The 18,557-nt window shown below is 41.1% G+C and overlaps 1 protein-coding gene across 1 annotated transcript; it reads right to left on the bottom strand.

The window, feature by feature from the left end:
- Positions 1-1,182: 1,182 nt before the first annotated feature.
- LOC118559057 (butyrophilin subfamily 1 member A1-like) lies at positions 1,183-18,025 on the bottom strand. Its single transcript, XM_036129747.1, has 6 exons — positions 17,871-18,025; positions 12,263-12,613; positions 9,359-9,572; positions 7,607-7,671; positions 7,114-7,224; positions 1,183-1,911 (listed from the first exon to the last, which is right to left on the bottom strand). The coding sequence occupies exons 1-6, from the start codon at positions 17,914-17,916 to the stop codon at positions 1,232-1,234; spliced, it is 1,467 nt and encodes a 488-aa protein (XP_035985640.1). The 5' UTR covers positions 17,917-18,025; the 3' UTR covers positions 1,183-1,231.
- Between the last annotated feature and the right edge of the window lie 532 nt (positions 18,026-18,557).

The following is an 18,557-nucleotide window of genomic DNA, read 5'->3' as shown; positions in this document are numbered from 1 at the left end:
CCCCCCCCCCCCCCCCCCCCCTCCTTTATCTCTCAGTTTTAATCGTGGACCTTCTGTGCTTTGGTTGTTTGAAGCAAATGTTGTATTCATACAACATACATTTACTATTTCAATTCAATACATTTTTTTATATAGCAGCAATTCACGCTATGTCATCTCAAGGCTCTTTCCAAAGTCAAATTCAATCAAATCCTCCAGGTTGGTCAGAAAGTTTCCTCTCTAAGGAAACCCAGCAGGTTGCATCAAGTCTCTCCAAGCAGCATTCACTCCTCCTGAAAGAGCGTAGAGCCACAGTGGACAGTCGTCTGCATTGTTGATGGCTTTGCAGCAATCCCTCATACTGAGCATGCATGAAGCGACAGTGGAAAGAAAAACTCCCCTTTAACGTAGCTCCCTTGAAAATAATTTAGGGTTATATAAATAGAACTGAATTACCTGATCAACAGTTACAATTATGGTCTTTTCTGAATAAACAAACATTTGTAACATTTGACATAATACAAATATTAACTTTTAACAAAATTAAAGACATACCCGTCTTAAACAATAAAAGCATTAATTGTAACAGCTTTGGAGGGGGGCGACAGTGGCACAGGAGCGGTTCAAACCCCGGACCAAACATCTCAGCTGGTGCTTTGCGGTGGTCAGAGGGCCTGGCGTCGCTGCATGGCGGCCTCGCTTCAGTCCGTCTGCATTCACCGCCAGCGTGTGGGTGACTGGATGTAGTGTCAAGAGCTGTGGGGTCCTCAAGACTTGATAAAAGCACCATACAAGTACAGACCAGTTACAGGAATGTGCTCACCTTTAGTGAGAGAAAAAGGAGAAAATTGCAGAGAGCCCCATTGGAAAAAATTGGGGCTGGGTGCAGGGCAGCTCTGGAACCGAGAACTTAGCAGCGTAACTGGATCACAGATTTGACCAGCAATGAAGGACGTGACTGCATGGTTGGGAATACCTGGCAACATTGCAGTGGACTGAGGGCAGCAGTATACATAAAAAAGATGACATGGTCAATGGAGCCATTGACCGCTGGTGATATGCACCAGCCACCCAACCCCCATGCAAACCCTGGTATAGAAAATGGATAGATGGATTACTGACTCACCCAATAATCAAACTCATATTTGAGTCGGTTGTAAAACATAGCACAAACAAACAAAAAAAAAAAACAGGCATCTCAAATTTCAATGTTAAAGAATTTGTGTAATTTATGAGTTTAAGTGGCATGTTTTCAATGCTCCAATAAATGAGGCAGAGGAACGTAACCGTGTTTGGACAGAAAAGACGGAACAAGCCCTAAGGAGTGTCTGCGTCGAACCAGGTGGTTGTTCTGACCAGGGTTGGTCTGGGAATCCCATCTGGGGCTGGAATAATTGTTCTCATTCCTGGAGGCTTCAGCTGCTGAGGAAGAAGAAATAAGCCCAGCTGGACTGCTGTTAAGACGGCGAGTTCTGCGTTTTGTCCGGCAAGGACCAAGACGGCTGCTCCCATTTTGGTCCTCATGTTTTTGACCGTTCCTTTTGGAAACATTACCCGGCTTTGAATGTTTTAAAGCACCTTGTTCTGTCACAGGATCAGTGGGTAACTCTCCGGTCTCCATGTTGTCATCTGAAGATCTGAGGTATTGTGGGTAATCCAGCGTGGATTCTCGGGATCTCCGCGGACAGTCGTGTCGTGTGACAGCATTCTTGGATGTGATTTTCACAAACAATTTCAGGATAATCTCATCTTTCTCCCAGTTCTCTGACCTGAGATGGGCCACCTGTTTTTGCAGATTCTCAATGGTCTTATTTGCTGTATTGTCCGCCCCGTCAGCGTTACTTTGTGGATTCAGGAACGGTGTGGTTTCACTGGTGACACCCGTTAATTCTTGGTCCAGCACAATCCTTGGCCTTGGCTGCGTCCGCTCAGCTGTAGGAACAAAAACAAACGGGGACAGTCAGAAATCAGATTAATTTAGATTAGGAAGGTCACATTTATGCAGCGTTTATTCTAATTAAAGAAACTCCTTCAAAAGGATAGGGTCTGCTTTTATTTGCGATTGTAAAGATGTTATTTACTCTCTGCCAGGATAATATATTATTGTGCTGATGGTTATTTCATCAGGGGCCCAGGATCCTATGATGCTTGTTACATCAGCATTTCATCTCATCAAATTTACCTCATTGTTTCAGTCAACATTAGGCTGTATAGTTGGAGAAACAATTGGAAAAAAAAATTAAATAAAAAGAAAAGTCATGCTTAGAGGGCAGTCCCACTTATTTGTATATCATGAGAATAACATAAGATTATTATTACTGAATCTCAGCAGTAATGCTAGAGCTCATTTAAACTGACTGGCTTCCAGGTGTGGGTAGATTTTCATAGGAGAGAGCATAAATTTTGGAAGTTAATTCCAGAAACCTAAAGGAGCTCTGTATAACATTTGGCCACTAGGAGGCACTAGACATGCAACTTCCAGGTTTAGCACCCCGAAGGCCACTGGCAACACTGCACTGGTGCAAAATTAAACAGTGGCCGTTTCTCAATATGCGTTCTTGAGCGTTCTCGTGTGCTCGTGTGCTCGTGACACGTCATCAGCCTCAGACCGAGCACTGTTCCAATGCTGAGAACGCCAAAACTCGCCCGCCCTCTTTATCGAGCATGCATCAGAGCAGACTTGTGCATTCTTCAGACAGTCCGCTTGCCCAGAATGCACCGCGGCCGCAGCTTGATTCGAGACAGCGCAAACAGAGCTCACAGCGGTAAGTTAAAAATGCCCTTTTCTGCTGCTGTTATTGTTCAAAAGTACGTTTTAAGATCGTTTGAGGCGAGAACATTATACTTTTAAGTTTTCTCTATGTGGCCTGTTTACAGAGTTAGTGCGCAATTAAAAGAAGTAGAGTGCATAATACCGCTGGTTATGATTTATTTATTTGTTTTGTGTTTATCTGACTGACGTGTGTTGCTTTATTAACTCAATACTTGCTGGAATAAATTGTATATGTCTGCCTAGGACGGCAGCAGCATATAAAATAAATAAATAAATACATTCTATAAATATTTTTCCTATCTAAGTGAGTTTCTTCTGAGTCAGGACACGAATAATTGAGAGGAGAAAGAGGGAAAGAAAATAATAGCAATAATAGTATATGAAAAAACTGACATTTATTTTATACAAATGTTTAATCTTTGGAACAGAATGAAGGTGTAATATATTCAACAAATTATTAACAGTTACTAACATGGTTTAAAACAAAGAAATAACTCAGATTAAGATCTTATACAAATAGACAATGCCTATAAACTTACAATTAAAAATAGTTGGAATGGAAATTATTTAATGATTATTTAATGTTTTTTCACAGGTGGTGAAAAAAAGAAATGAAGCAGCATGTGAACAAGACTCCAACTGATCTACATTAGGTCAGGTGTAGTCATGTTCACTTAAACATGCAGCCAGCTGGAGCAGCTCCCTGTCTTCAGCCGCTGGATGGTCATCCTCCTCTGGGTCCACCTCCTCATCCTCCACGTCTAGCTGGTCCCCTGCCTCTATACTAATACTGTGGAGGATGCAGCAGGCGGTGATTACTTTTGGGGCAAACGTCGGGCGGACCTCCAGCACCCTTAAGAAGATGGAACGCCACCGTGTCTTCAGACCACGGTGGCGCTCAGTGATGTTAATGAGCCTTGGCGTGGTGTCTGTAGTGGCGTGCCTCCACTGGACCTGTACCAAATATAAAATTAACTTGTAATTTAGGTAATATGCTGATTTGTCTTAATCTTCTTTCTATCCAATTAATATAATCTATGTATCAGTTGTGTGTCATTGCTGGCTCTATTTAAGGACAAGAAGGTAAGAGATCTTACTGGCAAGCTGTTTCCCTATAGGATGCACCACAGGCCAGCCAGTAGAGGGTCAGCAGCACCTCTATCTCCTGTGGCCATCCATGGGCCTTCTGGATGGGCAGCAGCTGAAGGAGGAGGACGATGGTGGACCTGTTTAGCCTGAAGGCTGGTTTCAGGTCCCCTTCATTAAAAAATATTTGGAGGATCGGCACAAAAGTGTTTATCCTCACATATTTTGTTTCTGTTTCTTCCTGTAAATAAAAAATGCCAAATGTTACCATAATTGTTTTTGTCACCTTTTCTATGCATAAAACTATACCTGTTTAACATGCAGATTATTATAGTTCTCAAGAAAGAAAAGGTAAAATGTATAGTAAATGTAACAAATGGCTTCCCTTCTCTGGTATTTTTACCATTTCACTGAAAAAATGGGCTGAACTAACTGCACATAATTTATAGATTAATCACTGTAAAGGTGGACAGACATAAAAATGTTTTTTTTTCCTTTCTTAATGATCAATGCTGTGAAAGTCAGGAGGTGCAATAAAGTAGCTTTACCCTACTGTTATTAATGTTAAAACTGGGTCTTCATTTTTATTAATATAGGAAAAATAGTCACAATTTCAACCTGATCACGTTTTTAATATCATCGTCAATTTTTTTTTTTAGATAAAAGTAGGAAATAGGCTGTCAATCTTAAAATGCCTACCAGTTGGCAATAGATGGGTGAGCAAAGCCTGCCTTCTGAGCCTCCTCTGCTGCATCAATCTTCTCATTGCTCGGATTTTCCTCCTCAACTGCATCACCTCCTCTTCAGCCTGCTGGTAAAGCTGACCAACGACCGAAGCAACAGCAATATTGCTCGTATCGCTCATTTTGCTTCTACAAAGTGCTGATTTTTAAAGAAGATTCAATCGCCTCTGCAACTACAACAATTACAACTCCCCACAACGAAATTCCCGCTATTGCTGGTTTTATACCCACAGTTCTGTAATTATTTTAGATATTTTTTATACTTTTTAGAAATTAATTTAAATAAAAAACGTTTTCAATAAGATATGATGGTGTAGTGTATAAATAGTTTTGAACGTTAAAGGAATGCTCAAGCGCTGTGGGTGTGATGACGTCACGAGTATACTTCTGTTCCAATGCACAATACGTGCTGCGTGCTCGCGTTCTCGTCAAGTCCGATCTTTCTGTGTTCTTACCGAGAACAGACTTGACGAGAACGCGAGTACGGACTCGCGTTCTCGTGAACTGAGAAACGGCCAGTCCGTCTCTGTGTTCTGGAATCTGACAGCAGGACACTTTGGACGAGCAGACTGGGAGGTCGTGGAGTTACTTGTAAAGATAAAAGTTCACATCCACCCCTCTGGATTAAATCCTACATGAGAAAACCAGAAAAATATCTGATCCAGCAAGTGTCATCAGTTTTTTTTTTTTTTTTTTGGTAATTTGTTTAGTTGTAACCTAGAATGGGTCATGTGACCTAGGTCACATAAAATTATTTAATGTATCTCAAATTAAGCTAATACTTACACGGTGCTGTTTTAATGTCGTCCTGATCAAAACCAGTTTTATTATCATTTTAGAGTCAATGTCCTGTTAGAAAGACTCATTTTATTATTCTTTCAACCAGCTGCTGAAGACTTTCTAAATTTTCATCCACTTTCTACAGCAGGGGTCACCAACCTTTTTGAAACTGTTGATCGTAAAAGCTGCAAATTTCTAACCTGACAGAAGCCAGCTGCATGTCGCTCCGCCTAGCTTCACTCACATACATCTGGGACATCGCCCGTAGAAAGTGATTTCTCCAACCAATTTTATGGTCTGGCTAATCAGGACGCAGGGCTGGAGTTTTATAGATGTGACGTAGCGGAGACGTGACCATGACGTGAGACTGTTTTGATTCAGACAACAATGGCGGCTCGTCGAGGAAGCAAGCGTTAACATTGATGCTGCTATTTCTTCTGTGTTGTCCAATCTACCTAATATTGTTTCATTAAAAGAACATCAGAGAACGGCTCTGAAGGCTTTTGTTGGTGGAAACCATGTTTTCACCCTTTTCCCGACCGGATTTGGCAAGTTTTGTTTTCCGCCCCGCGGACCGCCCCGGAGCGGTTAGCGGTTAGCTCGAACCATATAAAGAGGCCTTTAGTCCTCGACGCGGTCGGCCCGGGATCGACTCCGACCCGCGGCGCTTTGCCGCCTGTCTTCCCCCCTCTTCCTGTCAGCTCACTGTCAATAAAATGCGTGCCACTAGAGCCGCAAACACATAAAAAATTTCCTGCGCCGCTCTCACAGCGTCACGGGTTAGCTTCGGTGTGACTGGTTGAAATAGCACGTCGATAAAGATGACAGACAAGTGGCTTATCCAATCATATGCAAGAATTTTTGATACGGCCCAGCCTTCAATAAAGGCAATTCCTATGGCGGTGTCCCAGATGTATGTGAGCGGAGCTAGGCGGAGCAACATGCAGCTGGCTGTTGTCAGGTTAGCAAATTTCAGCCAAGCTTGAAATGGTCAGTTTATGCTTCTTGGTCAGACGATGTTGATGTAAAACTAACTTCACTGCAAGATTCCAGTTCACACTGTGATTGAGCCTTAGTGGTTCCTGAATAGCATGACCAGTCCTGTTTCATAATGGGGTGACAGTTTGCATCTTCTTCTGCAGCTGCCAAGGTGAAGAATAGAAGATAAGCTAATTAAGATTAGCTAATTAAAGCTAGTTCATAATGTCCATTTCATAATTGTTTTATTTTCTGTTTTAAAACCCGACAAATCCCGTTTTAGGGTTTAATAGTTTGAGTGCTGTCACATGATGCACTGCAACACTCCTAATACCAGGGTAGTTGAAAACAGAGCTATTATTTAACTTTTTTCTGTTTATATTGTGATTCCCAAAGAAAACATGGAATCAGCTAAAATGTATATTTTCGAAGGTGGAAGCTTTACAAAAATCTAACAGAATTTGCATCGGTATATCCCCTCCTCCTGTTTCACTTGTATTATTTTGTAAGATTCTGGCAACGTTGAAGTCTAAAATGCAGAAGATTTTTTTCTGTGACATTAAAAGGTATTTCAGAAACATCTAAAATCTTAGGAAAAAATATTTCCATAATTTCTTTCCTTTCACTTACAATGATGACAAGGAATACAAATCCTATTTGCAATGAAATTCTTTAAGATTTCAGTTCTAATGTTCACCCAGCTTGTCAGTAGGTGTACAGCTATTAAGGGTCTCTTTTTGAAATTCAATCAAAGAAACAAAAACTCTGATTTACCATATATGGAGCATGCACACCAGATGCACAAGACGAACAGCCCGAAAAGGCAAAATAAAGTCACTTCAACAGAGATGACGGTAATGTGGAAGTCGGACCTCAACCAGTGACCTGGAGCAAAAACAATATGCAAGGTCAGCATTTATATAACTGCTGAAAATGTATTACACAAAAAAGCTGTTTACGAGTGGATCATAAATTTGTTCTAGCATCACTGAATAATCTAAACCATCATCAAACCAGTTTATCCAATAGGAAAATCTGTCTATTGTACATGAGGTAAGCATCAAATCCACAATCAGTCCCTTAAATAAATCAATTAAACATGTTTACCAAATGAAATTACTCTACCTAAACAAGGGCCTATAAACTTCAAGCTGCAAGATACATGTAAAATACACACCAAGTAGTTAAAATAGTAGATTATAAAAATAGACACGGTTTTATCTAATAAAGAAATAATTAGTTTAACAGCAAAGAGTCTGTTTTGTACCTGGAAGGAGAATCTCTGTCGTCCTGCTCTGGTTCGTCTGCGGCTGCTGGACTATGCAGACAACTCTGAGAACAAAGCCATCACATGTCGGTTTTATTCAGTGTGTTTAAATTAGTGTTGATTAATGCATCAAACACAGGTTTCATGGTTTGTATTACTTTATATCCACTTAAAGAACATTAAAAGAGCCTAAAATAATCAACTCTCAATGCTTCTAAAACTGGGGCAGATTTCCAACAGTTGCTGCTGAGCGCCCTCTAGTGTTTAAACACAACCTTAACTCCCTCATTGACAGAAACATCATAACACCATATTTTGTTAAAAAGTGGACACCCCACACCCTTTCTTTGCCAAACTGGATCATTGAGGTAACAAAGTCTGCTTGATCTACAGGCTGAGATAAAAATAGAGGAGGAGAAAAGAGGAGGAGCAAGTTGCTCCCTGCAAAGTTGGCACTGAGCTCTACAAACAGGATCCTGGTTGCCTGCTGATCTGTTTGCTTGGCTAAAAAACTGCAGGAAGGCCAGCAGGGGGCCTGTGACGTCTTCCACATGCTTCAACACCAGTCGTTCAGAGGACTTCATTACCAACGAGAAATCAGGGCTGCAGGTCTGAAGTGGGTTAATGTTAGGATGGATGGCCGCTTTTCAATCTAAGTTGTAGCACGGTCATTAGCTGGGAAGATTTTATATATATATATATATATATATATATATATATATATATATATATATATATATATATATATATATATATATATATATATATAGCTTTTCACAGGTTGTAATGCAACAAAATTAGTAAAACGCCAAGAGGGTTCAAGACACTGGAGCTCCCCATTGCAGCTGGATGTGGTTCCAATTTCTGTTTTCATGTTTATGTCTATTTCTGTGTGCGTAACGATCTGAGGCTGCAGTTTTTTCTTTTAAATCCATGGTTGTACACTTGTTTTTGTTCTTTTCAGATAATTGTAATTTTGCAAAACCTTCTCTCAGCCAATATTTTTAAGGCTCCTGTCATGGCTGAAGTTATCCTTGCTGCTGCTGCTGCTGCTGCTGCTGCTGCTGCTGCTGCTGCTGCTGCTCCTTTTCCGTCCACACAACGTTCAATGACTATGACACAGTGGCCTTTTGTCACCCTCTTCTTGGAGGGAGTCCAAGACTGTCTTCTGGGCATCTGTGCAGATTGGTCGGCAACTTGAGGTTTAAGGGCCTTGCCCAGGGGCACATCAACATGGGAACGAGTGAATGGAACCAAGTAGACTACTCACTTAGCCACAGAACCATGGATGATAAATCTATATTGAACTCATCTGGATTTATCATATGAAACTTTTGTGAAAAACATGAACATTTTCACAATATTCACCTTATTTGAGACGTACCTGGATATAAATACACATAGACAACTTTTTTACAGCTGTAGATACTGTTTATTGCCACCAGGTGGCAGATCTGCACCATTCTGTGATATGAATATTGATTATTTTCTTATTTTTTCATTTTATGTGTGCTTCAATATATGCATCTTACCAGTTACAATAATATAGCTGTAAGTATTTGTCATAAAAAAGAAAGAAAAGCAAAGAGAGTTGCTTGATCTTATGAAGCTGACATAGATTATAGATGAGTAGGTAGGTAGGTAGATCGGTTGGTTTGTTTATTGATGGATGGGTGTAAATCCTACATTTCCTGTTCACTGCTGTCTGCATAGAGATAATTAGGGAAAGAAACATCAAAGTTGTTCTGGTACCTGTTTGTATGACTTTGCACTGTGGCTCGTTGCCACACTGTGTAACACTCCGTGGTTCCCCCTCCTCTTATCTCCACGCTATCAGTGATGTTGTTCTCGTTTTCGTCCACAATCACCATCTGTGGGGCTGGCAGCCAGCAGGTAGCCTCACAGGTCACCGTCACTCTCTGGTTTTCATCATACTCCACGGAAAGCTTCGGGTCAGACACAGTCGCTGTAGAAATGGAATTTAATTGGGTAAATCTGGGTTGGTAATTCAATTCAATTCAATTTTATTTATATAGCACCAATTCACAACACGCATCATATCGGTTCAATATGAAGAGGTTTCCTTAGAGAGGTTTCCTCTCTAAGGAAACCCAGCAGGTTGCATCAAGTCTCTCCAAGCAGCATTCACTCCTCCTGAAAGAGCGTAGAGCCACAGTGGACAGTCGTCTGCATTGTTGAAGGCTTTGCAGCAATCCCTCATACTGAGCATGCATGAAGCGACAGTGGAGAGGAAAACTCCCCTTTAACAGGGAGGAGAACCTCCAGGCAATGCTCTTTTGAACTTTAAAGCTGTGGATTTTCTTTAATAGAAATATTAAATATAATCTATATGTTTCTTCTGGTTAATCACTATCATATAATGATAATAAGTCAAAAACAGCTTTTTCGGCAATAATGGTGTGCACAATCAAGGAAGAATGATGGAGAAATATGTAGGCATGGCATGTGTGTTATTTTTAAGTGCGTGGAGGAAAGAAATTGGGGCAGACGGGCGACAAGGATCTAAGTTGTGAAAGTGCAAATAAACGCATTTTGTTCCACAGCCGTTTAGTTGATTTATCAAGCTGTAGAGTTTTCACTGCGTTGATCTGAATGATGGCCTGGAGGAAGAAACTATTTCCTTACTAGCCAAAGTTTTGAAAAGAGTTCCCTGTGGCGAAGACCCGAGGAGGGTTATTTGTAAAACCAGGGCTGCTCAAAATGGAACTGTTCAATAAATAATTTATTTATAAAGCCCTTTACGCAGAGATTAAGGACCATCGAAGTGTTTTATAATTAAAAACAATAAAAAAAACATACAGACATAAACAAAACAAACCCTAGAGCCTTGTTTGACTTCGTTATGGACAATAATCTTGATGTAATGTTTTTAACAGAAACATGGTTACATGAACTTAATGAAGCACATATTCTGTTGGAGTCAACTCCTCCAAACTACGATTTGCTTTGTGAGAGCAGACAGCAAAGGAAAGGTGGAGGAGTGTCAACATTGTTTAATGATTTACTAAAGTGTAAAAAGGTGTTTCTGGGAAAATTTGACCCACAAACATTTGGCTCGCCAGGTAAAGAGCCCGGTACGAACTATGTTTCTGAATGTGTACAGGCCTCCTAAGACCACATCAAACTTTATTAAGGATTTTAGTGACCTGCTGTCTGTGATATGTGTTGATTATGACTGTTTAATTATTGTGGGAGACTTCAACTTTCACGTTGACAACCCTGAAGACAGAAGTGCAAAAGAACTGTGTGACACACTTAGAAACTTTGGTTTAACTCAACATGTTAAACAGCCAACACACAAACAGGGACACATATTAGACTTAATCATCACTAAGGGTCTAAAGATTTCTAAGGTCAATGTAACTGATGTTGCCCTATCTGATCACTTTTCTGTTACCTTTGAAAGCATCATTTCCAGTGACTCGTTTAGCCAAAGGGACATCTTAAGAAAACGCACCATTAAGGACAATGCCACGAAAACTTTTATTCAAGTTTACTCTGCTACCTCAACCTTGGGCTGCAACTCAGTAGATGAGCTAGTAGATAACTTTCAGTCTAAAGTCTCAGACATCATGCTAACTTCTTTACTGAGAAAATCCTAGAAATGAGAGGATCAGTCTATACATCCATATCAACACCAGAACCAAACTGTATCCAGCAGGAACCTATCTTGACCGCCCTTATCAAGGTGTTTAATGACATCCATATAAATACAGACTGTGGAAGAACCACAGTGCTGGTTCTATTGGACCTTAGTGCAGCATTTGATACAGTCGATCACTCCATCCTGTTAGAGCGCCTGGAAAACTGGGTCAGCCTCTCTGGTACAGCTCTCCACTGGTTTAAATCCTACTTAAAGGACAGGGAATTTTTTGTATCAGTAGGTAACTTTACGTGAGAGATGACAAAAATCACATGTGGGGTTCCCCAAGGGTCCATCCTGGGTCCCCTCCTCTTCAATATCTACATGCTCCCTCTAGCTCAGATAATAAAAAACAACAACATCAGCTACCATAACTATGCAGACGACACACAGCTCTACATCACCATGTCACCAGGTGACTATGAACCAGTTCAGGCACTGAGTAAATGCCTAGAAGAAATCAACGCCTGGATGTGCCTAAACTTTTTTTAATTGAATAAAAACAAAACAGAAGTAATAATCTTTGGACCAATAGAGGAAAGATCAAAAGTTAGCACACAGCTTTAGTCACTTCAGCTAGGAACCACTGATCAGGCCTGAAATCTGGGTGTAGTGATGGACTCAGACCTGAACCTCCAAAAGCATCTAAAAACAATTACAAGGTCAGCTTTCTATCACCTGAAGAACATTTCCAGGATTAAAGGACTGATGTCTCAGCAGGATCTGGAAAAACTAATCCATGCATTTATTTTTAGTCGAATTGATCACTGCAACAGTGTTTTTACAGGTCTGCCTAAAAAGTGGATCAGACAGCTGCAGCTGATCCAGAACGCTGCTGCCCGCGTCCTCACTAAGACTAAGAAAGTAGAGCACATCACCCCAGTTCTAAAGTCCTTACACTTTTAAACAACAGAAGTTTAAAATCTATTTAAAACGTTTAAATCAATGGACAGACAGAACTGTCGGCCACAGGCCAAAGTAAACTGACCCACCAACAACCAGCTGCACTTCTGTAGTCTCCCTCCTCTGGTTCGCGTGGATGATCAAACATCGGTAGATCCCAGCATCCGACGGCCTCACGCTGGAGATCCTCAGCGAGACATTCCCGTTCGTCACCTCTCTCATGAACAGGTTGGTCCGGAACTCAAAGGCCACATTCTTCATCTCGAAGGTCTCAAAGCCGTTGCGGTACAAGAAGACCACGTTCGGCTGCAGGCCTTCCTTGGACCACTCCACCGTTGGCACTTCATCGCTGCTGGGGTTTTTCAGACTACAGGGCAGGATGGCGTTCCCACCGGCAAAGGCCAAAATCTGCTCAGGCTGAGGATTTGCAGAGAAACAACCTGAGAGACAAGAGGCAGGATACAGAATCTAGTAAATATATCACTTTTTAAAGATGAATGTGTAAAACAAAGATTATTCATTTGCGCTGAGGCTATTTCACCAAACCAAGACAGGGGCTTAAACTGGGATATTCCAGATATTCTGGCTAAATTAAGCCTGGTGCCTTCTCTGTTCAGTCATTGGTCACGCTGATCAGACACCAATGGGTTTGTCAGTGATCCTGTTTACTTAACTATGTTTTTTTTTTTTAAATCAGCCTGCATTAAAATACTACTGACACGCTTTGGTATTCAGTCAAGTGCTATAATTATTTTAAAATTATGATGGTAGCCTAAACATGTACTTTATTATTATCCATGTGAGCATTACTGATGGTCAATTGTGTTTTTGTAGACTGCTGTTGTTCTGAGTTCGACAGAACAGCCTTTAATAGACTATTGAGTGTGTTAATTAGAGAAATGGCCTCTGATAAAGAGGCAAAGGTGTGAATAAAGTCTGGTGTTACACCATTTTCCACAAAATTCTGCGACTCTAGGGGGCGCTGCTTTGATGACGCCAGAAAAAACAACACATTTCCCCTCAAGGGCACAAAATACAAAATCTCACAGCCCCAAAAGTAAAAAAAAAAAACACCAAAAAAACAACAACACAAGGCTCAGTGACCTTACAACTGTTAATGGAAAGAATATTTTAGTATTTAATGTACAATCCCTGGCCAAAAAAAGAATAAAAAGTCACTACCATAAGTCACTCTAAATTGTTGTTGGACCGCCTTTAGTTTTGATTGCGGCACACATTTGCTGTGGCATTGTTTCAATAACCTTCTGCAATGTAACAAGATTTATTTCCACCCAGTGTTGCATTAGTTTTGCACCAAAATCTTGCACTGATGATGGTAGAGTCTGCTCGCTGAGCAAAGCCTCCTCCAGCACAACCCAAAGATTCTGTGGAGGCCAATCCACGTGTGAAAACGATGTCTCGTGCTCCCTAAACCACTCTTTTATAATTTGAGCCTGATGAATCCTGGTATTGTCATCTGGGAATACGCCCGCACCATCAGGGAGGAAATAATCTATTGATGGAACAACCTGGTCATTCAGTATATTCAGGTAGTCAGATGACCTCATTCTTTGAGCTCATACTGCTGCTGAACCTAGACCTGACCAACTGCAATAACCCCAGATTATAGCACTGCCCCCGCAGGTTTTTACAGTAAGCACTATGCATGATGGGAGCGTCACTTCCTGCCACAGTTTCTCCTGATGGGTCCCCACCATCCTTCCAGCTTTTAATAAAGCCTTGGACAGTTCATAACCCAATTTTTGCAGTTTCTGCAACCTCAGATGTTTTATCTGCTTGATGCATATCAAGGATTAGATCCTGCTGAAACAGACGGACATCTTTTCCATGACCACGGGATGTGCCGTTCAACATGGCTGTTTAAGAAATGAGAAGCATGCGATAATTACCAAATGGGAGGCTCGTTTGCTTAGTTCAATCCAGGTGGTGACTTTTTTTGGCCAGGCAGTGCATTTATTTTAATCATGTATGGGTAATTTCATTGCATATCAGATATACTAAATAAAAAAAAAAATTGGTATAGGAGTAGCCCCAAACAAATGCGTTTCTCTTTATAACAGCAGCGTTTCCTTTCTTGAGTCTGACCGGCTTCAGTTCCTCATAAGGCTCCATTAAAAGACGCTGCTGGTTTGGTTTGAAGATTGGTGCACACAACTCATCTACCGAAGCATCAGTGAATCTGTGATCAACCTCATGGTCTTCTGCAGACAGCCGGGGACGCGCATTCAGCTGGGTCATTTACACCTGGCTTGACTTCCTGGCCCTGGACTAGGCTTTGTTAAACCTGTAAAGCAGTGATCACACCATGTCAAGCCAAACTTTTGTTAAATGAGCTTCTGTTTGTGCAATAATCTGCTATACCAACAACTTTCAAAACCAAAACATATTTTGTCCCTTCAAAGTTTTTTTTTTTAAACAAATATGGAAACATCTCCAGTTTTATTAGACTTTCATATTTTAAATCGCAAAAACCGGTTTTACTCATGATGCAAAAACACCATTGACATACACTCTCCTCCACCTTCCTCCGCTGATTGTGCAATCTTGTAATTTCCCGGAACCCTGGAAACGTGTGCCTGACACACTTTTGGCACGCCCATCAAGACAGAGGAAACAAAGAGATAAACCTTGTGACTCGGTGTAGAAGAGGAAAAAAACAAGCCAGCGTGCAGAGCCCTCAGGGCGTGACCATATTAATAATGACATCAAACTTTTCACTCCTAAAGCTTTGCGTCATCTAAACTATAATTATGTCCAACTGGGAACGCACCTAGAAAACACGCCTTACACACCTGCCAAAAACAAATGTTCACTGCAAAGCTCTCAATGTTGTGCAAAAAGGTAAAGGACAGTACTAGGACACAGCATTGGTATTAGCTACAAGCTATACTACGGCTATAAGCAGGAAGTACATTGTTGAATGCTCATGGGAAAAATCCCCCAAAAAAAATTTCAGCTGCGTGACAATAGGGGAAAATTTCTATGGTTGTGATGACGCCACGCCAACTTCACTGGAAAGCACACGAATAAAAAAAACTGCCTCTGCAAAATATGCAGGCGACTCTAAAGAAGAAAATGGATGTCGCAATAACACATTTCTATGTGCACATAACTTGTGTCAAGTTGTCGGGTTTGCAGGAGGCCTTGTTTTGTCAGATAAACAGATTTCTGTTCTTTATGGAGCCGAACAGTTGAAACAGGCGCTGTGTTTCTGCTTCAGAGGAAAGAAACTAGGTTGGGTAATGAAAGCAGGAGACTTGTTAGGATGTTGAGACACTTAAGCTTCAAGAATACACGCGAGTGTGCACTAGAAACCCTGTAGGTTTATTTCACACAGCTTTTACAAAATGCAGGGAAGGCCACAACTTCAAGAATGTCAGAGGTTGCTGTTGGACCACCTTCATCCAGACCTTCTCTGAAACCCAAGCTCACCTCTAGGGTTTACGTCAGGACTGAGCATTGGGGGCTCATTGAGAGACAGAAACGCAGAGGGATTCGGTTCTCCTTGACCAACTACCAGCAACATGCACCAATAATATGTTTCACTTTACATTCAAATAGCAAACAAACTTGCTCAAACTTCCACACAAAAGTTCAGAAATACAAATAAAAATAATTGCTATAATTATCATAGTTATTCTTGCAACTCTTGTAAAGTTTTCTCTTAAAGTCGAACTCCGAGTTTGCCGGCGGTTCTCCAAAACCAAAACACTTTATCCCTGCAGGCTGTGGCTCTTGGTGCCTATCTCCAGCAATCATTGGCTGAGAGGCTGGGACACAGTCAGGAAAAATAACCAGTCCACAACACAGAGACACACACATACAGTACAAAAAAACATTTAGAAACTCGCATATCTGCGGGCAATGCAGAACAACCACTTAACTCAACAGTTAGGTCTTTGAATAGAGGGTTAAAGCTGGAGTATCCGGTGGGGACATAAAAAAAGTACATGCAGAAAGACCCCAGGTCAGGATTAGACCCTAAGACATTATTGCTAGAAGGAAATGTGCCTCCACCATGCAGAATGCCAAGAGAATCCTGAAAAAGATGAAATGGCTCACCCCCATACATAACAGGGGACTTAAGGTATCAGGTGAATCTCAGGGGAATCTCTGTCACCCTTTGCTACATTGAAAAACCGCACCTCTGAGACCCTTTACAGTTAAACCACCAACGCAAGCCACTGGAACCCCGTCTGACGTCAGATATCACAGGACGAGCCGTCGTTATACGCAATGAGCCCAAAACAGAAACTGAACTGAGCCTGAATGCGGTTAAAAAAAGCAGAACAGCTTGTGGGAGCTGGAAATCCCAGTGGATCAGTGTAAACATTGAACAGAAGCATGCACACGGTGAGATGACACAAGATAAGCCCCACTTTAACCGTTTATAGAGAAAGTACAAACAAAGTGGAACACTTTCTCCACTTCGAAAAGACTTTTCCTTCAAAACACACAGTTTTATCATTCAAGTGACTCTTATTGGCTTCAGTTGCTGCAGATACAATGAGATAAACAACTGTTTAACACTAGAAGACCCAGGGAATTTCATTTCTCTTGCCAGCCCCCCTCCCCTCTTCAAGTTTGTGTATTCACTCTACCTTGCTAACTGTTACTCTTGTAATGCAAATAACCTGTGATAAGACCAGCCCTTCTACAAGAGACTGGAGAAAGGCTGAAACAAACTGGGATCAGAACAGGAGCATGTTCCAAGCACTTTTCATTACCTGGCCCTGCAACATCAGACCTTTTTTGCAGGAATATATTGATAAGTCATATCTAAATCTTTTATTTAGGTAAACCTATTGAACAACCAGATATCATACGGGTCCTAGTTCCTGAGCTGAGAAAAGGTCATAACCATGCTTTTCCAACAAGGCAAGGCAGAGCCTATTTCTATTGTCCATTCACCAACAGACTCATGTATATTGCAAAGCTCACTATATGAAAGAAAGAATAATTGTATTTTGTCTTGTCTCGCGTTTTTATGTCATTCAAAATTTAATCTTAGAGAATGACAAACAGTATGCCTTTAGTATTGGAGTAACATTTATGTCACACAAGGAACAGCCGTAGTCCCCCCACCCCCCACTCCTCAACAGAGAAGCTTCAACTAAAACCAAAACTGAAGGGGGTGGAATGGTTCTGAGAGTTGTGAAGTACTGTTGGGGGGGACTGGAGCCAAATACCACCCCAAACAGCTCAGTTTTGAAAAACAACAGAAGGTATAACTTCAGAAAGTTTTTTTTTTAATTTCAGATAAAGAAAAGCAGTCTACATATGGATAAAGCACTAAATATAAAGTGGAAAAATGTAAAATACAATTGTGCCATCTAGCAGTTTCCACATTCCTATGGTGAGCCTTTCCTACATTTGCCACAGGTAAACTGCCTTTACATTCTTACAATTGCCTTTTGATTTGCAAATGGCGCTCACTCCACCAGAGGAGAGCCGTTAACACCTTTGGGGGGATACTGGATACAAACTAGGTGCAGACTAAAGTCTGCACTTTGGGACTTTGAGTGTTAAACAGCATTATAGCTAGATTATCTGCAATGTTGTTCGGGGAGTGGTTGCCTGCAAAATATTTGTCAACCGGTTCCCTTTGTGCTCATCAGCACACCTACAGAAGTAGCTCGTTTAGTACCGTAACTGCAAACTTTCTTCTGTACGTACCTTTTGACGAAAGCACTCCCAGCACAAAGCAAAGACAAAAATACATCACCAGGTCAGAGAGAGTGCCTTTTCTTTGGTTTTAATGGGAAAAAAAACCTTCAGGTTTGATCAAAAGTGCCCACATCCGTAATCGGTCCTCCTGACTCTCCCAAGACAGCAGCTGATCTGAACCTGACCAAACTTCATTCATGAAATCTCTCCCTCCCCATCGTGGGCGTGGCTTGAAGGAGGTGTGTCCGATGTGTTAAATAGATTAGTTACACAAACACGGGTCCCCAAATACATTCACTGTACTATACAAACACTAAGTACCAGGCGTAGTGAATTGGTCTCGGCTGGTTTTAATTTTAGTGTTGTTTTTACTTTAAAAGCATAAGTCAGGTCCTGTAGGTGTTAAAAGGCATCTTTCCTTAAATTTAATGTTAAATGGATGAATCTGTGCATTGGTCCAAAAAGTCTTCTCTTATTGCTTACATGTATGCTCCAACCACAAAATATACCCTTTAAGCTATTTAGCTAATCAGAGTTTGCCTAAACATGACACAGTTTGTGCCTCTGATAGACAGCGCATGTGTCTGAACCGGGCTTTTACTTCTCCACTGCTAGAATTCCCCCACTACCCTCAAGCAGGCCTAAATGATTTGTTTTTGAAATATGAGAACCTGTCTAGGCATGTTGGGATTTTCA

The sequence above is a fragment of the Fundulus heteroclitus genome, unplaced genomic scaffold (genome assembly GCF_011125445.2).
Source record: "Fundulus heteroclitus isolate FHET01 unplaced genomic scaffold, MU-UCD_Fhet_4.1 scaffold_211, whole genome shotgun sequence".
NCBI lineage: Eukaryota > Metazoa > Chordata > Actinopteri > Cyprinodontiformes > Fundulidae > Fundulus > Fundulus heteroclitus.
Note: the sequence above shows the minus strand (reverse complement) of the source record. Positions and strands in the feature narration are given on the sequence as shown.

Coding starts and splice junctions, on each gene's coding strand:
- LOC118559057 (XM_036129747.1), bottom strand. CDS start 17,916: ATGTATTTTTGTCTTTGCTTTGTGCTGGGAGTGCTTTCGTCAAAAG. Junction 7,672..9,358: donor GTGCAAAGTCATACAAACAG/GTACCAGAACAA, acceptor CTTTGTTCTCAG/AGTTGTCTGCATAGTCCAGC. Junction 1,912..7,113: donor GTGTGCATGCTCCATATATG/GTAAATCAGAGT, acceptor TTGTTCCTACAG/CTGAGCGGACGCAGCCAAGG.